At 44.0% G+C, this 21,731-nt stretch overlaps 1 protein-coding gene across 9 annotated transcripts in view; it reads right to left on the minus strand.

Moving 5' to 3' along the window:
• KCNMA1 (potassium calcium-activated channel subfamily M alpha 1) overlaps positions 1–21,731 on the minus strand; it is a 1,464,982-nt gene that overhangs the window by 877,502 nt on the left and 565,749 nt on the right. For all 9 annotated transcript variants that reach the window (XM_086922098.1, XM_086922095.1, XM_086922094.1 and 6 more), the window contains exon 3: positions 15,502–15,563. In XM_086922098.1, the coding sequence (XP_086778224.1) occupies positions 15,502–15,563 (62 nt within the window). The remainder of the gene's footprint in view (positions 1–15,501; positions 15,564–21,731) is intronic.

The following is a 21,731-nucleotide window of genomic DNA, read 5'->3' on the forward strand; positions in this document are numbered from 1 at the left end:
GCAGACAGTTGCAATCCAGGCATGTTTCGATTGCTTGCAGACCTCTTAAACAGTGTGTCTGTACAAGTTCAAACCATCTCCAACTTGCAAAGAGCCCAATTTTTTAGCTTTCGCATTCACTAATGGGGGCCACTTTTATTTTGGTGCCCGGGCCTATTTTCTGTCTCAGTCTGACCCTGACTGCACTAATACCAATGCTTACACATGCAGACTGTGGAGTCGCTGCTGCAGTTCAAGCCACCTTTCTAGAAAATGTGGAGTCAGCACTGCAAGCCTCTCAACACTTAACTAAGTGGCACGCTTTAAGTGAATTAGCTTAAAAGCATTTTGTATGCGTGCCATTTATAATACAAATCTGCATTTCATATTGGTGATTGATCTGAGCACTCGGGTGCCCGCGTCTCTTCATTCACTGGATTCCGTTCTCCTAAGATGTATTGAGTCGGAAACTTGGCAGCTGTGACGTGGGAAGCCCTGCTGGCTGATCCAAGCTATGGTCAGCAGGGACTGCTCAGAAGCCAGGAAGCTGCCAGCCCTCCTGCAAGGGCGGGAAGAGGGGAAGGGATGCAGGCAACAGAAAGGAGAGGAAGGGATTCTGCATCTGTCAGGAGAAGCAGTGAACACAAGTCTGAACTATCGCGCAGCAAATCATACGTCAACAGCTTGGGAAGTATGACAACATGTTGTTGGTGTTTGCACAGCACTTAGAGCCCTTATTATGGCATCTTAGGGACTTATTATGAGTCTGGCTGTCCACTGACCTATTACGACTAGGACAGGCGGGCCGCCCTGAGACCACCACATCCGCTGCAATCCCCAGGGAACCACCATTACCTGTCAGTTGCGCAGTGGTGCTGAGGGCGTAGTATGCTTGGTGGGGCTGCTGTGGCCCCGCCTAGCATAGTACAAGTTCTCTCAGCACCACACTTTTCATGGCGGTGCGACTCTGATGAAGAGTGTCGCGGCGAGGGAATAAAGGGGGCCCTACAGTGCCCCCTTGTGCCTCACATTGTGTGGATGTATATAGGAGGGCAACGCATGTGCCCCCTTGTGTGCATGCACAACAGTACCTGCACTGCATGGACTGAAGCAGTCCATGTTGCGCAGGCACTGATTTTGATGTTACCATTGAGTGGCCTATTTCATAGGTACCACTGTGGGAACCCCAAAGAACCACCCAGCAGACAGGAGAAAATTGCTGATCTGGCGTGCGGTTTCTACATGGGTTTGCTGGTGCCGGAGTGGGGCGGTCCCGCTTCCGCACCACCAAATTCTTAATAAGGCCCTAAGTCTTTTCCCAATTGGGGTCCCATTTTGGGCAGCTCTGAGAGGTCAAGATTTTAATAATATTGATTCTTTTTAGCTTTTTGTATGGCAGATGCTATTTTCAAAGTTTAGAAGTGATTTGTGTAGGTTACAGTGAAAGTAAAATTAGTTTGACCCTGAAACATTGAAACATATTCAAATGTTTTTGATGTATGGGTGAGTGTACCATAGTAGTTTTCAGTTTTTAGGTCTGACTTGCCAACACAGCTGTCTGCAATACATATTGTTAACAATTCTTTAACATATTCATAGAGTGAGTTTATATGGATACTATTGCACCCCATAGCAGTATTATCCTCTCACCTCATGATATTGGCTGTTTGGTATACCATTCCCCTCCTATTGAGGGTTTTCATTGAAAAGCACATGGGACTATTTTACATTTGAGAAAGAAATTGAATCTTCACACGCTAAATTCTTCATTCGATGGGTGCACTGTAGACAGAAGCTACTGTTTTTGTTTTGTTTCAGCATTACAATAGCCTTTTTAAAATATTACACTCAGGACTCAAAATACAAGCCCCATCTATTGGCTTTGCCAGGGCCTGATTTCTTTGGCTTGAATGGTCTGTTGACGATTCCTCTCCAGAATTAAGTGTTTTCTTTGGACTAGCCACAATGCATGGAAAGGAGAATCAAACTATAGTCTGCATAGTAACTCCAAAGCCAGGTGAAAGTCATGCTAATACCGAACAAGATGGCAAAATATGCAATATAATGTTGTAAATCAAAGGAGAGTAACCCTTATGTGTCAAGGGAACAGAGTATGTAAAGACAAACAAGTAAAAAGAGTTCCCTTGAATTCCTAGTTTCTTAATTCAGACTTAACAATCCTGCAGTTGATGTCTACTACAGAGGTATGTGACCCGCAAACATTCAATTAATTCAGACTTCCATGTTCAATGTTAAAATTTCTTTTATTAAGTAATGTACTTTTGGATTGTCATAGTGCTTTAAAACCAACAGTGCACAGCTGCAAATAAGAATATTTGCCAAAAGGAATACATATATGTGTATGTTTTTAACTGAAAGGCTTTTTATATTTGGTTCTGTTTTTATAAATAATAAAAATTAATTTGTTGACAATACACAACTTACCGGCTACGTAGTACATATCATTTTAGATTGTAAGTGCTCTTTTTGTTGGTTCCATGGAAGTCTGAATTAATTGAATGTTTGCGTGTCACATACCTCTGTAGTAGACATCAACTACAGGATTGTTAAGTCCGAATTAAGATACTAGGAATTCAAGGGAACTCTTTTTACTTGTTTGTCAAAATATACAATATATACATTGTTGTAACTAAACTTAGCTTAACTGCACAGCAGCCATTGCTGGGTATACATTTGTATTGGGGTAAATTATTTTGACTGGTCAAGAGACGGAGTGCACTGAAAAACAGCCTAAGGCCTCATTTAGAGTTTGGTGGACAGGTTACTCTGTCACAAATGTGACTGTTATCGCATCAACCTTATTACCACTGCATTATATCATATGGTACTTGTAACAAGGCGGACAGGATATCCATCACTCTTATTCAGGCCCTAAATTTACTCTCTCAGAGAGGCAACAGAAAACGAATATCACAGTTGAGTCTTACTTCGTGAGTAGTGGTACCACGATGACTGGCAGGTCATTAAATCTTTACTTTTACAAACCCCCACATTTTAGTCGGCCTTGTTAATATTTTTTTAATGCCTCAATTCGCAAAAAGGCATAAATGTCCCAATGTGTAGGATGCAACTATGCACTGCGGACATTTACAGTTGCCTATTAAACGTTCAAACTTTCAGGAATATGTAGGCAAAGGTATGGCATAATCAAAAATAGCTAATATGCCTGTTTCTTAAACTTATATCACCGGAACCAGCACAATGTGCAGGTTATGAATGCATCTGTGTAGAAGATTCAATCAAATTTTCTAAAGAGCAATCGTTTTTCATCATTAATACTAATTCATTTGACTTTTTACTTGCTTGCTTTCTCTAAAATGGCACAATTTATGCATGTTCTCAGTTTTCGGTAGCAAATAACCCCTATTTATTCAGGTACACATTAGGTGTAAAGATGAGTGGGGGAAAGGCAGTTATAAAGGTCTGGTCAGCCATTGTGTTTCCTCCCACTTTTCATGTCTCCAAACATTGTGCCTTATTATGAAGGAGGTCGGATGAGTGTCTGACCACCATCATTGCGGTATAGATACCCGCCGACATGTAGTCAGAGGTTCCACCTGCCAAATTACGATTCAATCGCCCTGTAGGCAGACAGAAACATGCCATTTTCTATTGAAGATTGTGTAGCAGCCCGGAAAAAAGGATGCAGCACAAGCCACTATAGAAATAGGCATGTTTTAAACATCCATGCACTCTGTGCCAGGCACCACAAAGTGCCTGGCACAGGGTCCATGGATCTTTGGGGGGATCCACATGTGCCCCCAAAGCCCCATAGCAGAGGCCAGTGGGGAATGGGGGCCTTGCTAGGGGTCCCCAAAGTCTGTTTCCGTCTGCCTGTACATGGAGATTGGACCGCCATGTACTGACTAAGGGGAACGGACATCGTTAACGCCACGGCTGTGCCTGAAGGATTGCGGTCCAACTACTGCCCCAACGGGTTTCTTGACCCGTGAGAAAAGCATCAGTCTGTCCCTACGATTGATGCCTCTGACCACCAAATCATAATCCGACAGTCGGACCGGTTCTATGGATGGTGGTGGGACTGCCACCGATGGGTTGTTGTTTGCATTCTCACCGCCATCTTAATGAGGCCCTTTGACTCAGAGTGCCCAGAAGAAATGTACAATTAAAAAATCTAAACATAAGTAATGTACACATTTTGTATTTGTAAATATTTCATAAAATGAATACTTCTTATTATTAAAATCATCATCAGGAATTTGGTGTAAGTAGATAGACTTCAAGTAAACATTCATTTGATGGCCGTTCACAGTGTGTCCATCCACAGTTAATAGATATGTGCTCACAGTTTCTGTAGTTTCCCTCCTTTCTGGTGAGCACACAAATACCAAGGGTTAGGACAGATTGCTTACCCCTACCACAACACTAAGCCCTGATTATGACTTTTAGCAGTGTGGGCGGCACGCAACTTCCGCACCCCCGCACCGCCAAGAGTCTTTTCCGCTCGCCTGCCAGGTTACAACTTAGAAGTTGTCTGGCGGGCGGGTGGCATGGATGAATATGCGAGAAAGTCTTCAGCAATAGTGGGATCTGTCAGTGGGATAAAATCTTCTCAAGCTATCAAGAAATAGCCCTAAAAGGTACTTCTGTGCACCATTTTAGTCATGCAAAGTTATTGGGGACTTGTGCGTTTCAGTGTAGGTTAGTAAGTTACACCTGCATATGTTTCCTTTACACATGGATCAAGTAATAACACAGAGCAAAATGGGTAATCACAAAGAGCAACATGGGTGATCACACAGAGCAATATGGACATCACAGTTCTAGATTGATCTGTGGGGGTACGTTGTGAGGCTTTCAGCGGTTTATTATACACTGTGCTCTGGACGCACACTGGGATTGTGCGTTCACATTTTACATCACTAGGCCTCTTTGGTATTACAAATGGAGCTGCAGATGTGTATACATCCCCTTCTGTAATGTGGACCAAGCTGGGACACACTTAGTGTGATTGCAGCAGCAAGGGTGTGAATCCTCATTTGCACGAGCCAGTGGCCCATGAAGATGGGGGATCCTTTGCCTTTGTACAATGCTATATCACATATATGGATGCAGAGACAGAGCTCATCAGGAGGTGCACTGACTATATAGAGGCGGTGCACAGTCAAATGACTCCGAAGATGCCCAATCGGGGATCCCAGCCCCCTCACCGAGGCATCCCCAGGAAGGCAGATGCAATCACTCACGGAAAGCTGTCACTTTCTATTTCTATAATGGGTTCCCTTCTAGTGGAGACATAAACTTGTGCCTTCACTCGAAGCAGCACATTGACTGTTATAAAACACATTGCCCTAGGCTTTGGAGCAGTGCATCCATTTAAAGGTTGCATCCAGATGGTTTTTAATACATAAAAAAGGCATTGTCATTGGCAATCCTAACAGCTTAAACTCTTGCAAATGATAGACCTATTGCATTCAAAATGCTTGTGTGTGAAAGTGTTTTATACTGTGCTTTCACTTTGATGGCAGCCACACTTCATTAAAGTGAAGGAGCGGTATGGGGTGCTTTTACAAAAAAAGTATTTGTTTAAGTTGACAAACAAATGATTTGTTTTGTAAAAGCGCCCAATGCCGTGATTTGACTTTAATGGCGGCCACACCCCTTTCTTTAGATGTGCCTTGTGTAAAGAATGGTGCGCCACCGCCATTAAAGTGAAAGCGTGGTATGGGACACCTTCAGGCGCGCAACACCCATTGAACTCACCGGGCTTCAGCCCTCCCCGTCGTGTATGTCAGCCCAGGATGAGACAGATCCCGGGCACACACACAGCCGCACCCGATCGTTTAACAGGTCTTTAAAAGAACATTGGAGTGGTAATTACGCCTTGCTATTGTTTCACCCCTTGTTGGAGGCCCTGCAGCTCCACTCTGCTACTGAGGAAAGGTTCAGCCCCCCCCAGAAATTTTTTCTTAGCCCCCCCCAAAATTTGGCTCTAGTTGCGCCTCTGGACACCTTTACAAAAAAAAACCTTTTGTTTGTCAATTGACAAACATGTTTTTTTTGGTAAAAGCACCCAATGCCGTGCTTTCACTTTAATGTCGTCCATGCCCCTTTCTTTAACACATGACTCATCTAAAGTAAGGTGCGGCCGCCATTACAGTGAAAGTGCAGTATGGGGTGTTTTTAAAAATAAAAAGCATTTTTTAAGCAGCATAGCGCGGGCAGAACTGTCACGCTCTGCAGGGAGCATATTTGAAAGATAAAGCGCAGCGTCCATGATCGGGCGCCACAATGTCATGAAAACAGGGTTTTTTTGCGAGAGCCTGTCATGCCTGCAAAAGCAGCTTGATTAAAGACATTAAAGAAAATAGTGCTCACAGACTGTAGCTAAAACAGACTGTGTAACAACACAAGTAAAACGTCTAGTCCTCATGGGAGGTTGCAAATGCAGACAAGGTGTTACTAAGGCAGGACTAACAAGTGTATTAATGAATCAAAAGCAACCATTTAGAAAGGGCAGTAGCAAGAGCCTATTAAAAAGAGGGGTGGAGAGTGGGTGGAGCTTCAAGTCCATACCTGAATACAGCATGCCACACAGAGCAGCGCATGTGCTGCCCAGGCTCGACCTAAAAAGGAAGAGCCACCAAAGATCCAGAGAACATTTTTTGTCTAGAACTGATGCCAAGAGGGTGACTTCACCTTGAACATCACCCTTTAGGGAATCAAATTCCAACCAGTAACAAAGACAGGCCCCTGTGGCACCCAATTTAGATATGGTTTTTTGTCATTCCATGCAAAGGAAAAAGGGACACAGGCACTTGCAGTCCTTTTGTTGTGAGCCAGTGATTTTTTAGCACATGTTTTAAGTGTTTCTCAAAGGTGGGGGCTGAGAGCACTTGAATGTGAAGCCATTAACAGGAAGCCTGCCACATTTAGAGGAACAGAGATCAAACAACAGGAGTATACCCATATACCCAGGCACAACATTTTTTCTAAATTAAGAAGAGCTGCAGATAAATCATAGGATATTTTAAATAAATTTCATATTTTGTAATAGGGTCTTAATGGTTCCTTTTGGACTTAAGGTTTTAAAAGTAAATATTAGTGGTTCAGCAGCTGATTGGCGATGGCACAAAACTGACTTGGTTAAGAAAGGCTTCTCACTTCGCTAGTGTCCTCATAGTCATTTATCATTAAGTGATTGTGATTTTGCCCAACCCTTCCATTTGCCAGTCTTTCATTTTGCCTTGTGTATTTCCAGGTTGAATCTTATTTTTATCTAATAGCTAATATTTCCTGAATATTTAAATTAAACACACCAAACTTTCTTTCGTGGGTATGACATCATCAGATAAAGGGAAACAAGAAGACCAACCACTAAAGACACCTTAAATGTTTCCAAATAGGAAATATCACCTTTCTATTCTATTTCAGATTTATTTAAATCCGACCAATGAGTATTTATGCATCATCAGCTAGTTTCAAGCTGCAATAAAATAAGCATGGTCCGATAGTGTGACTGGGAGAATTCTAAGGTGGAAATGGCCTTTTTATGTTCAACTATGTGTATTGCTTTAGACAAAAAGAAATACATTTGCATTACTGTAGCAATACATAAGAATCGGAAACGTATATATAATAATAAGGAATTAAAAATGACTATCTAACAAAAAACTACTGGATTGGGATAAAAAGATGTCAACGTTATTACATAAAAATGATCAGATAAATGGCCTTCACTAGTGTATTGGATCATCTGCTCACTGATTAAAAGCCCTAACATCTAGTAAATTAAAAGGTTAATCACACTGGCATCAATTTGATCTAACCTAAAATTAAAATCTCTCTTCAAATGCTTTGTATCTTCCCAACGATACTTGAAATCTGGTGCACTGTAAGCAACTGCAATGATCATGCACAAGTACCACTTCTGGAGCATTTTACCATCAGATGTTCAAATGAAGACTACGGGGTAAATGTGACTTTAAGTCAGTAGTGTGGGCACCATGTTTTTGTAACAACTAACAACCAATGTGATCTTTTTACACCTCAAAGAAAAATAGCTGGAGAGAACAGTGCATGGTCTGTGATAATAGTCTGTGATTATATGTTTTTAATTGCTGTGTGAAATGGTATTTTTCTTAAAAGTAACTTATATTGTAACCCTGCCTGTAAACCAAAACATGGAAGTTACATTAAACAACACCTTTAATTCTCTCCATGGCTCTAGCCCTAACTTGCAATATAATCATCGGCATCAAAAATGGCATCCCACCTCATAATTCCTCCATACAAGAAAAAACACAAGGGTGGAACACCGTTCTCTGTTCAAGCAGCCAAACTATGGAATTCCCTAACCACAAATATAAGATCTACATACTACCATTTCCATTTCAGAAGATTAGTCAAGAGCTGGTTCTTCCCACATGACATCTATATTGGCAATTCAAGACTGCACCTTGCACAAGAAAAAACAATTATTAATCTTGGGTGTTCTATTTGCTGAAAAAGCTCTTTGATGCCTCACCTGAGGTCGAAAGGGCTATAAAAATACACTTACAAATACAATTAATATCATGGCCATTGCTTAATCTTAAACCTTACACCAGAAGTCATTTTTTAATCTGTGTCAGAATTTCACCACAGTCACCAGCGGAGCAAGGCATGATCATTGAAAGTTTTAAGATTCCACGAAGAAACACTAGAGTTGCCCGTTATTGCCAGGGTCGAGTTTGGAAACCCTGGAATGCAGGGTAGTGAGAGGTGTGGAAATATATTCCGCTAAAATACAGGAAGGAAAGGCGATGCTTAATTTGTAAAAAGAAATAAGTGCCAGGGCCCTCATCAGGAGGCCACTGAAGCTTGCACCACACATTGCCCCAGCCATACCTCCAATAATAGTAACAACACAACTACTAACCATCACACTACTACAAGTGTGATAATTCAGACTATTTCAGGACCCCACAGTTATAAGAATGGTTTGGGCAGCAGGTAATCATCATTTTTAATGTATATTTAGTTAATTATTAACAGTTGTTGTGATCATGTCTACATTAGGTAGACAGCACCACCTTGTGGCACAATGTAACAAGTGCTGATGTTGAAAATTAATGCCGGTGCAGAGCACCAGAAACAACCGGCTCAAATTAAGCACTGGAAAAAGCTCAAGATGTCTCTTTCAGGTTAGCAGCAGCAGAACACAATTAACCGCACTCTGAACATTGCTCTATGCCTGGCAACATCTCATGATTGCATTTGTTTTTCCACCCTCGTTGTCTCTTATTGGTGGTCCGTCTTATGCTATTTTGTTTGTGCAATGGTTTTGCAACTAAATGTTTTTATTCAGAAATATTTGAAGTGAAAAGTGAGTAGACCTGAAATATTCTGTAGAAGGTGCAGTTTTGCATTTAGGTACATAAACATTCCCTGAGGCAGCCTCTAAGCTCTGAACAACTGCACATGCTTCTTCAAACTGCAAGCTGAAGCTTACACACTTAGGGCCAGATGTAGGTGGCCAAATACTGGTCGGTAATGGTCCATTTTGGCCGTTACCGACTGGTATTTGGAGTTTTAGATGTAGGGGGCTTAAAAATTACCGATTCGGTAAATTTACTGAATCGGTAAATTTACCGAATCTCTAAATTACCCAATCGGTAAATTTACTGAATCGGTAATTAGAGATGTAGGTGGCACTGAAAACAGTGCCACAGGGCCTTAAGGATTCATTATTTACTACCACCTATTAGTTGGTGGTAAATAACGAATACCTGTGTACATGCAAATCTGTGCATGTACACATATGCCATGTGGCACACATACATGCCCTAAGGGCATGTATGTGTGTCACATGGCACACAAGCCTGAATCAGGGGTGTAACAGGGTGTCAAAGTGTCACCCTGCCACCCTTGACTATTCGGTAATTTTACAGAATCGGTATTTACCGATTTGGTAATTTCCATTGATTCCTATGGGCCTCAAGGCGGTAAATACTGATTCGGTAATTACAGAGTCTTAACGATTCGGTAATTGTTACCGAATATTTACCTACATGGCATTTACAGATTAGTAAATACTGAATCTGTAAAATTCGGAATTTACGAATCGGTAAATGCCATTTACCTACATCTAGCCCCTACTGAGCAAAATGTCTTGCGTTGCGTTGAGAAACTCTTTCCCTGGTTCGACTGTGCAACTAAACAGCTCGGTATGTGTTACGTGATGGATTAAAGCAAGAGACAAGCTTTTGCAACACCCATCGCTATGTGAGCTGGCTTTGAAAAAAAAGCATCAATGACTCACATCAAGAGTATAACGTGCACATGTGAAAGAGAAAGTTGGAGCTGATAGTTATTTATCATTGTAACTCCTAGCACTGATGGTTTTTTCAATTTACAAGATGGAGTAGCATGTCCGATTCTCTACGTAGAAATGAGGAATAACATGCATTCTTGGTAAGTAACTCAACGGGGGCATATGTATCAAGGTTTTTTCCCGTTCGCAAACAGGCTGATTCTCAGAATCGGCCCGTTTGCGAATGGGAAAGACCTTTTGGGATGTATCATCTCAAAAGGGCATTGCAAATTAGAGAATGGCAACATTTGTGATTCTTTATTTTGCGATTGCATTTAAGGAATCGCAAATCACAATTTCTTAAATGCAATGTAGGAAGCACAAGAAAATTGCGATTTGGCTTTAAGGAATCGCAATTTACCACCAACTTCAAGTTGGTGGTAATTTGCGATTTCCTTGAAAAATGCACTTTTCTGCATTTTTCAAAGCTCCATTTGGCGCACATACCTGCCCTTAGGTCATGTATGTGAGCCACATGTGCACACATACATATTTCAGGGATGCAACAGGGTCCTTATGACACCCTTGAAATTGTATTCTCAATTTGCGATTCTCTAATTGCGAATCGCAAATTGAGAAAAAAAAATTTTTATGTGTTTTTATATATCGCTCGAATTACCCTAGGGCATCTCGGCGCTTGCATTGGGAACCCGTCCTGGCTTTTCCCTGTGAGATAACCCGTACTGGGCATCCCTAAGGTGAAAGCCAGGCATCCCGCCGCGGGGGGCCGTTGTGGAGATTAAGCAAGCTTAATGACCAGAGTTGCAGAGTGTGAACCCGTGATTAGAGTGGGCACCGAAGCAAGAATTATCGAGTCCGTGGACATTTGGGCTCAAGACCCTGCCGCGTCGGGAATTGAACCCTGGTCCCGGGTCTGACCTCTGCTTCAGAGTATGCCTCCTCTAACCAGTGAGCCACACTTCTCCAAGAATGTCTTCCCATTCATTCCTATAGGCCTCCTAGCCCATAGGAAGGAATGGGAAGGTATTCCTTAATTGCGATTCGCAATTTGCTAATCGCAATTAAGGAATGCCAAGAAATCTAAAAATATTTGAGAATTTTCTAATACATCCCGTTTTGCAATTCTCAAATAGCGATTCTCTAAAAATCGCTATTTGAGAATCGCAATAACGGTATTTGATACACATGCACCCAAATTCTTAATTTTTCCTTATTTTTCACTCTGTTTCCTAGATAAAGCCAGCAAGCTTAGCGTTCTGGTATATATGAAGGCAAAACTGCCTGAGTGCACTATGTATCTCAAAACTCATAATTGTGATCACTGTAAAAACTTCTGTTTGCACCCCTATCAGGATATTACCAATGTCCTAGACTGTGTATTCGGAAGACTCGAGAACAAATAGCCTTGCATTGGAAAAATATTCTACAGTTGGATATAAACTGTATCTACTTGTCGCCAAATCTTTTAATAGTGAACTAAGTAAATGGGTCCGTTTAAACCCCCTCAACATAAACCAGGCTCAACAGACTTACTGAATGTGAGTAACACCCGTTAGAGGTATTTGTATTCAGGAACTGCTGAATTATCTCCCTCCAGCCCTGAGTCTCTATCAATAACCATCAATAATCATGTGGAATGTTTGTGTTTTTGATGATGTCAGCTCAGATTTAGAGATCCAGGGTGACATCATTGATCAGATGGTCCCTAGAAGAACACTTAGTGTCGTATTTATTAAAAAGTAAAGCAGCTGGTCACCTTGCTGCGCTGCAATACAGCGAAGGGGCTGAAATGCCGAATGGATGAAACAAAGCCGTCTGAAACTGAACTCAGACAAAACAGAAGTCCTCATCTTAGGTAAATCCCCCTCTGCATGGGACGACTCCTGGTGGCCGGAAGCCCTCGGAAATGCACCCATCCCGACAGACCACGCACGGAACCTTGGCGTCATCCTGGATTCTTCACTCTCAATGAACAGACAAGTCAGCGCCGTATCCTCTTCCTGCTTTAACATTCTTCGCATGCTCAGAAAAACATTTCGCTGGATCCCCTCCGAAACAAGGAAAACAGTCACCCATGCTCTAGTCACGAGCCGACTGGACTACGGAAACACCCTCTACGCAGGTACCACCGCTAAACTCCAGAAGAAACTACAACGAATCCAAAATGCCTCAGCCAGGCTCATATTAGACATCCCACGCAACGAACACATCTCTGGTCACCTTAAAGACCTCCACTGGCTACCCGTCAATAAGAGGATCACTTTCCGACTGCTTACCCACGCACACAAATCACTCTACGACATCGGACCAGATTGCCTCAACTCTCGACTGTCCTTCTACACCCCCTCCCGCCAACTTCGCTCTTCCAGACAAGCCTTCGCCACTGTACCCCGCATCAACAAGACTACCATGGGAGGCAGATCCTTTTCATACCTGGCTGCCAAAACATGGAACTCACTCCCCGCTTACCTTCGCCTCACCCAGAATCACCTAGCGTTCAGAAAGCAGCTTAAAACGTGGATATTTGACAAATAATCCTCCTCCCCTTCCTAAGCGCCTTGAAACCCTCTGGGTATGTAGCGCGATATACAAATTTTGTGACTTGACTTGAAATGTGCTGTATTTAACACAGTATGGCACATTCCTGCCTGTTGCACAATAAGGGGCCTTGTACCAACACAGGCACCCTTGCTCCACGGTGCAAGGGTGCCTACATTGCATGCAGGATTGTCTTTCTGCACGAAGGGGCACCTCCGTGCACAAGAACAATCCCCAGAGGCATATTCTGCAGCACATGAAAAATGCAGCTTTTCTGCAGCACACATAGAAAGAGGAAGTAATGAAGAGAAATCAGATGTTTCTTCTCATTACGTCTCCCCTGGGAAGGCGTAGCATGTCGGTGCATTCCCAAGGCTAAAAGTAATGGTAAATGTAAGAATGCGTCAAAATCCTTGGGTGGATGCGTGGAAACACCCATGCAATGCCAATGGACCATCTTCCTGGGGCAATGTAATGCAACGCAGCGATTTTCAATGCGTTGCGTTACTCCTGATTTATCAAGCCACTCGGAGTGGTGAAACACAAAGCAAACCCTTGGTAGATAAGCTCCTTATTTACTTCATTTTGTATAGCTTTGATTAGGTGCAAAACTGTCAATTCTTCTGGGAGACGTCTACCTTTTAAAATTTTAGGAAACCGTTTGAAAAATATAACCAGGTCCATAGGTGGTCTGAGTTAGACGATTTGCGAACGCCTGATGGTAGCTCTGGTTTTTGAATGTATGACGTTACAACGCATACATTTACAATGCATGCCTTTACAACGCAGTTTTTACATCGCAACATCCTTTACAACACATTCTTTTACATAGCATGCCATTACATCGCATTTCTAGAAACTAACTTTACTACGCATTCCATTACATTGCATTATACCTTTACAAAGCACACCATTACATTGCATTTAAGGTAAGTATTGGATAGTATAGGGCTAACATTTACTAGTCTAACTCAAGTGAGTGCAACAGTAGGGTAAGTGTTGGATAGTGTAGGAGTAAAAATTATTATTCTAACTCCAGTGAGTGCAACAGTAGGGTAAGTGTTGGATAGCGTAGGGGTAAAAATGACTATTCTAACTCCAGTGAGTGCAACTGTAGGGTAAGTGTCGGATAGTGTAGGGGTAAAAATGACTATTCTAACTCCAGTGAGTGCAACAGTAGGGTAAGTGTCGGATAGTGTAGGGGTAAAAATTACTATTCTAACTCCAGTGAGTGCAACAGTAGGGTAAGTGTCGGATAGTCATCATCATCATATAACTTTATTGCAATCTCAGTGATTCAAAAAAGTACATCACAGCACAGGTTCCATTTAAACAACAATAAGACCATATAATAAAATCATTAAGAAAGGGTTATCAGTAGACAGTGCAGCAAATCATTATACAATAAGAATAACTTCATGGATAAAAAGACAAGATTCAGAGTAATAACTTCCTCCGCCTGACCCATATAGCATACAGAAAACAAGAGATACCAAAGACTATCAATCTACGGGTATCCATAGACAACAGCCTCAGGATTTCAAGATAGTGTCTGATAGTGTAAGAGTACTATGCATTGTAATGGTATGCGTTGTAATGACTTGCGATGTAATGCCTGCGTTGTAGTGACATGCATTGTAATGACATGCGTTGTAGTGACATGCAATGTAATGGCTGCGTTGTAATGACATGCAAGGTAAAGGATGTTGCGATGTAATGACTGCTATGTAAAGGTAGTGCGATGTAATGACTGCGTTGTAAAGGTTGTTTCCCAAAAAGATAATGCCAAAGCTTTTTGAAAACCAATGTTCTTGAGCAGTGTCTGATATTGATAGTAATTTTGTGGGACTTGAGGGAAGTAGCACACTCTCTTTCCTGTAGGCATCACCCAATTGAATTAATAATAAAAAAAACGTTTTTATTTGTTCTACGTATATTACACCAATTCAATTTTGACACAGCAGATCTTTAGAACAATAGTTAAATAAATAGTTTGCGCTGTTTTAGGCACACTAACATCATTTTGGAGAAGCATTTCTAAATAAAACCGCTAAATAAATACATGAATATTTAATTGTAAATAAAGCGCAATAATGCGTTTTTGCAGGACTATTAAAAAAACATTAAATAAATAAGTACATAAATACTATTTTAATGAAAACTTTTAAACCTTATATCTGTACGCAAAGTATCTTTAAATGAGCAAAAGCCAGTTTGGTGTCTTTTTCATTCACCTGAAGATTCTGAAACACAGAAATTACAGACACACGGACGGTGTCTACCAGACTATTGCTATTTGTTTGAGAGGCAGGCTAGCAACTATGGTAAGAAAACCACAGAGCAAGGGTGTTTGAGGCACCTGTTCATAGATATGGCGTCTGTCATGTCTGTTATAGTCTCATGATAAAAAAATATTGAGTGCCAGTACCCACCATTTGAAAGCACCGGCACAAATTAAGCACTAACTAAAGTCATGTCACTCATGTTGCACTTGGTCCTCCGAGAAGCTTACCCCACTGAATACAATCTCTGTTTCATAAAAAGTGAGCAGGGGCTAATCTTGCACACAGAATGTAATGTTTGATATTTAAGGGGTGACCTCGTGTACTAGAGAATTATTCTTTTATTTCAACACACTTCTTGCTGCCATGACAATAAAAAAGAAGAAAGTGAATGTATGTACTTACTTTGAGGAATCTATGAAGTATATTACAAGTGCACCAATGCTGAGGGCGAAGACTGTGACAACCTGGAGGAAAAATACAGAAAGCGACGGTTAGTTACCTTTGTTGTTAATAACAATGGAATATAAAAACTGTTACACGTTTATATTCATGAAGAAGCCTGGTTTTGTTTTGTTTTGATCCGTAAAGCCAATTTCTCAAAAAGATGAAACATCAGCAGTGATACAATTATAATGCAGACGCATTACGCGGGCTCACAAACCTTTGAGTCACAGTTCGTGACAATTAGTACCAGCCACGTCGGATTGGCCAGTGTCGGATTACACCGAGTGGAGGCCCCCAGGCAGTCGAAATTTCGGAGCTCCCCCTCGCAAATTAGCTACTAATAAGTTTTTAATTTTACCAACCAACAATTTTAATAAACCAGTTTTATTACACAAAACTAAATGCTAACAATAATTAATGCTATTAAATAAAAATAAATTGGAAACTTTTCTTTCAAGTTCAAATGGCTATTATTTTGATCTCTTGTTGCGGGCCCCTAAAAGGAGTTGGGCACAAAGGCCGGTGCCTACTTTGCCTCTTTGGCAATGTGGAACTGGGGATGGCCGTAAGTACGAAAGCAGGTCCACAGTGTTCAACGCATGCCTCTCTGTGATTGGTTCACCTCTCCTGCATGGCATTCACACTCGCTAAGCAAAGCAATTTTGAAAGGGAGATTGAGAAAAGGGCAGAGCCTGTCCTTCTGTCCGTCCTCACTGTCAGTGGATTTGCCAAGCAGCGCCCCAGGTGGTGGAGTGGATACCACGCTCTCCGCCCAGGTGCAGTGATGCAGAGGCAGCGACTGCATCGTCGCATCTGCCTCCAGAGTGGGGCAGATGTTCCAGAGATCACATAGAGATTGGACGCATTCAGCGCACCATCGAGGCCGAAAGTGGAGAAGTGTGGCTCAATGATTAGAGCGGCAGACCCTGATGAAGAGGTCCAACCCGGGACCAGGGTTCAATTCCCCGCCTCGGCGGGTCTTGGGCTCAAAATTCCACGGATCTGATAATTCTCGCCTCTGTGCCTATCCCAATCATGGAGTCCCACTCTGCAACTCTGGGCAATAGCTTGCCTAATCTCCACAATGGCCCCCACAACGCTAAGGATGCCTGGCCTCCACCTTGGGGTGCCCAGGAGTGGACGCCTCACAGGGAAAGCCAGGATGGGTTCCACAGCGGTATTCGTACAGCCGCCTTGAGACCCTTGCGAGTGAGTAGTGCGCTATACAAGTATCAATTTACAATTTACTGCATCGTCACATCTGTCTCCAGAGTGGGGCAGATGTTCCAGAGATCACATAGAGATTGGACGCATTCAGCGCACCACCGAGGCCGAAATCCATGTTGTCCACTCTACCATGAGGCAGGGTGGCAGGCAGGATCCGTACTCCTTCCTCCAGAGAGGCAAGGACTGCCGCTGCAGGGCTGGACTGGGATCGCAAGCCAGCTTTGGCCATTACCTCCTACCGGCCAGTTGGCGGGGAGGTCTGGCGGGAACACTGCTGCTGCGCTTTTGTTACAAAGGGCCAATTTTGCAGCACTGCTGCAAAACCGGCCCCAGTAACAAAAACTGCCCCCACCGGTGCAAAACCAGCCTCCCCACCCTTCAGGCCCACCGGGGAAATGTTCGGTGCCTGTAGGAGAGTAGGGTCTGCTATCCTATGGTCACCCCAAATTTATGCTTTTTGCTTCACTGGTTTATGACTTAATGTGGCTGTGGGCCTGCTAATCAGACCCACAGCCTGCTGTTCTCTCTCTAAATTACAGCCAATGCACCCTAGGTGCATTTCGAATTGGAACTGGTTCACCTTATTGGCCCCTGTAACAGTGTACCCTAGGTACCCAGGGCATAGGTGTTTCCAAGGCCTACCAGGGGCTGCAGCATGTATTGTGCCACCCCTGGCCTGGCCTCCATATTTGACACAACTGGCTGATCACTCAGCTGGGGTAAGTCGGTGTAATCACCTCTTACTTAGATATAGTATCCCTATATCTAACCCTAAACTGGACACATATGCTCCTATCAGCCACTCCTATGGAAGGCCTCTTCAATCCTGGAGGCAGAGTGCTTGGAAATATGTGAGATGGTGCTCTAGCATGAGCTGAGCCGGTCTGCAGCTGTCGGGAACCACTCCCTTAGCTGTTCCGGGATATTGCCATACCATATACTCTTAAGTGCATTATAATCCTCTCGGTTATATGCTAACTTTGGTTTGGCTTTATCAAAACATGTTGAGTAAGGTGTCATATGATTTGGAATACTATCCCCTCGACAGTTCTGTCGACGGGGATAGCATTCCACCCTTCTAGAGGGACACGACATGTGTGTAGCCTTAACCCTGGTTAAAGTTAACCAGAGCCTCAGCGTCACAAAATGGACGCTGCCACCACAGACACAAGTCTGACCTCCTGCTGCTGGGAGTCCTTCCAGCGAGGAAGGCTTGGACAAAGGGTGTTCTGCCTTGGGAGGTGCGAGCACCACCCCAGACAGGATTTTGTGTATTGGGTAGGACAGGGCTGAATAGATTGAGACATGCCCGGGGCACACAAGGTGTCCCCGTGCGTAAGCCAGTCCAAACCGGTCCTGGGACTTTCCAGACCCAGGGCTGGCGAGGAGCTGGACAAAGGAAAGGGGGTGTAACCGCCCCCCTTCCTGGTCCCACCCAGAGGAGGGACCTAGCAGGTGGTCCACCCCTCAGATTGGGAATAAGAGTGGGAGCAGTGCCAGAGCACCTCAGATCATCCTGAATCAACTTGAAACTAAGAAGACGATTGGACTTCGACATTCTGCTGCACAGAAGACTGAAGAGCATCTCCCTTGTGGCCTAGGAGTGGCCACCCTGTGAATACAGGTACCAACCAGCGAATCGACGTCTGCTTTGCCACCGCCTCCCGCCGGAGCCCAGAGCTTGACAAGACCCAGACTCCCAGACTTCTCACAGCCCGATCCACAGTCCCTGCAAAGAAGGGACCCATGGAGGCATCGAGAGACGTGGGACCGGACATCTTGGAAGGCACCCGAAGAGCTGACTGCGCAGCATCAGAGGCACCCTCGACATTGTGCTTTGAGGACTGAGAACCCCCACCACGCAGCAGCCCTTGCACCGAAGATCAGCCCCCCAGCATCTCCACGATCTGCGTGGGGCCCTTTTGCATTGTGCCACTCGATGCGCCATCCCGGCCACTAGCCACGTGGTCAGCGGCCATCTTGGCAAAAAAACCGAAGAACTACACTTCGGGTCTGATTGCTTCAGACTTGCCCTAGCTCCTGTAAAAAGGAGCACCCGCTCTGACCTTGCTGGTCCGAGTAACAAGCCTTTTTTGACTCCTGCGTGGCTTGCATTAGCCAAGGCCTGTTTGCTTCAATCAAGTTGCTGATACCGCCAACAGTGAGAAGCCTGCGTGGGACAGCTTGTGACCAACTTCTGGGCGTCCTCGACCCCCGGTGTCCACGTGGCTGCAGAGAGAAGCTACACCTCAACGCCTGTTTACACCCGACATCGCCTGGTTCCAATCTGGTTCCACAGTAGTCACTGGCTAGTGACTTTGAACATTGTCCCCTCTGCTTTCAGGTCTTCACACCTCTAGGGCCTGTGTCTCAAGTTTCAGCTTTCTAGGTCACTCGGAAGGTTCCGAACTAACTAACTTTCTAACTTTTACGCACCATAGACTTTGTATTGGTGAGTGCGTGCACTTTAAACACTGCACCCGACTCCCGCGGGCCTTTCCCGACTTAGTCACTGCTAGTCCCGAACAGCTCCAGCGATTCCCACGGCCCTAGGCCTGTTTCCCTATCGATTGGTATCTCTTATACCACTTTCTTAGTATATGGTTTAGGTGGCCCCTAGGGCTCATCCATATTGTGCAACTTTTGTGTATTTCAAACTGTGTTTTGTTTAACGCTTGTGCTTCTGTGCTCATAAAGAGTTCAGGGGATATTTGTAGTTAATAAATATATATATATTTTCAATATATATCTGTGTGGTGTCCTTTCATGTGGGATTCAAGGGGGTTGTGTATGGTAATACAGCTGGCTTCACATGCCTTTCAGAGTTTAGCCTAAGACTGCTTTGTCCACGTTACCACTAGGATAACTGGTCTATAAGGTTGACTTACAACCGATCATCATAAGGGTTGCTTGGCATGGTACAAAGTGATCACTAGAACTAGTGAGCATTATATACCAGGCCAACTTCTCACAGTGCCCACTAAATGAAAGGCCTCAACTGGAGTATTGGTGGACGGGATAGCCTATGGAATGCCGCCAGTTACGCAGAAGTACATCTGTAATGCACATGAGGTCTTTTACCCAGAGCCGGAATAGCAACCCAAAACCGTCCTGGGAATTCTATTGGACTAGTCCCCGCACAGTGCATAGGGAGAGAGCCTGACTACAACAAGGGGAGTTTGGGGGCTGGGGGGTGCAAAAATGAAGCACTGGCTGGCTCAGGTAGGCTGGAAATTAAAGTAAGTGGATTGTGATTGCTCGCTGCTTTTGTTAATGAGGGCCGATATCCCCAGACAGCCGCAATACCAGCCCCCAGTAACAAAACTGGCCCCAACCGTCCAGCCTCCTGGTAAAACACCCGATGCCAGGTACAACCAGCCTGGCCCTGTTTTTACCCCCTCTAATGTTACAATTTCACCAGGGCAGACCAACGCCTGGCACCGAACAACTGTCGATGTGAATGCTGAGGAGTTGTGAGGGCAAAATGCCTCTGGGGCATGGGGCATGGACCATGAAGGGAGGATGTCTCCTAAAAACTAGTGGAGATAAACACCATTGTGGCAGGGGTGGGGGCTGCAAGAGAAAAAGGACTTCCTGGGTATGAGACAGTAGGGATGGGGGAGACATTCCGGATGCAGACATTCAGACCAGATGCAGACATTCAGACCAGAGATACCCCCTACATGGCCGATGCCTGCGCAGGGCTAGACAACCGAACACCCCCAGGGCCCAATGGGGTAGATACTGGGACAATAATTGGAGGATGAGAGCAAGTGAGTGGTGGTGCACCCATGGATGTCAATTCACCTAACAGTCATGGGTAGTGTGACAACACATGCCCTTTGACCTCCACTTTCACTCACACACATATAATTACACAAAACACAAATTCACACATACACTCTCTCACACATAAATGCTCTCTCACCCACAAGCATGCACACATTATACATTTTTAAGCATTTGTTACTATCCTCAGCTGCCGTTGAATGGCATATTTCAGCTTATTGTGCTCAATTATTATTAAACGAATAGTGAACAATAGATTTTATGAATTCACTATTAGTGTAATAAAAAATTGACAAAAAATAAAGAGAGTGAAGTACCAGCTGCCCCTGTGTTCCTGGCACTGAATTTGCCACTTTTGACGCCAGGAGTCGCAAAGCCAGTTCTAGGGATAGCAAATGGCAAGCCAGGGGTTGCAGCAGCGACCCTTGGTGACCCTAAATGACATCTATGGGTGCGCCCCGCCTACAACTGAAAGATTTACATACGAGTGCGGTGAGCCCCACAGGCAAGACAAGTAACGAGGCGGTAGGTCCTTGAGTTGCCAGGGCATGGAGAGGAGAAGCCGCCAGAGAGTGAGTATGAGGATAAATGCTGGTGCGATCATGTGGGTATATGGGAGACCATGAAGGAGGAGTTCTGTGACTAAAGGAATGTTCTTTTCATTGACAGTGGGGATCTGAGGGAAATACATTTAAAGGAAGTGTGGATATGCGCCCACTCCATTGATATGTGGGATGGAGTACAGGCTCAGAAACAGAGAGGCGGTGCCCAGTTTCGCGTGGACGGGGATGAGGTGGTAATGCGATGGTAGTGGATGGCGTGGTGTCATGATACAGGCTCTCTGGGAACTGTGGCCAAAATGGCTCCACCAAGATGCATTGTTACTGCATTTGAGGGAGAATTATTTGGTCCAGCTAAGGGGTGGGAACTGAAGAAAATGGTGGAAAAGGATTTGGGGACGGTGAGAGAGATATGGCCAGAGACAGTGGTAATGTGGAAGCAGCTATTGCCCATCAGAGTGTGGCAGGGGTTAAAAACACTGTCAACAGAGCCAGAAGGGACGTTAACAGGGATATGCCAGGGTTCTGCTAAGTGCAGGAAATAGATGAGGTTAAACACGCAGACATAGTGTGTGATGGTCAGCAATAAATCAGGGATGACCGGGCTCATTT

The sequence above is a fragment of the Lissotriton vulgaris genome, chromosome 5 (genome assembly GCF_964263255.1).
Source record: "Lissotriton vulgaris chromosome 5, aLisVul1.2, whole genome shotgun sequence".
NCBI classification, from domain to species: domain Eukaryota; kingdom Metazoa; phylum Chordata; class Amphibia; order Caudata; family Salamandridae; genus Lissotriton; species Lissotriton vulgaris.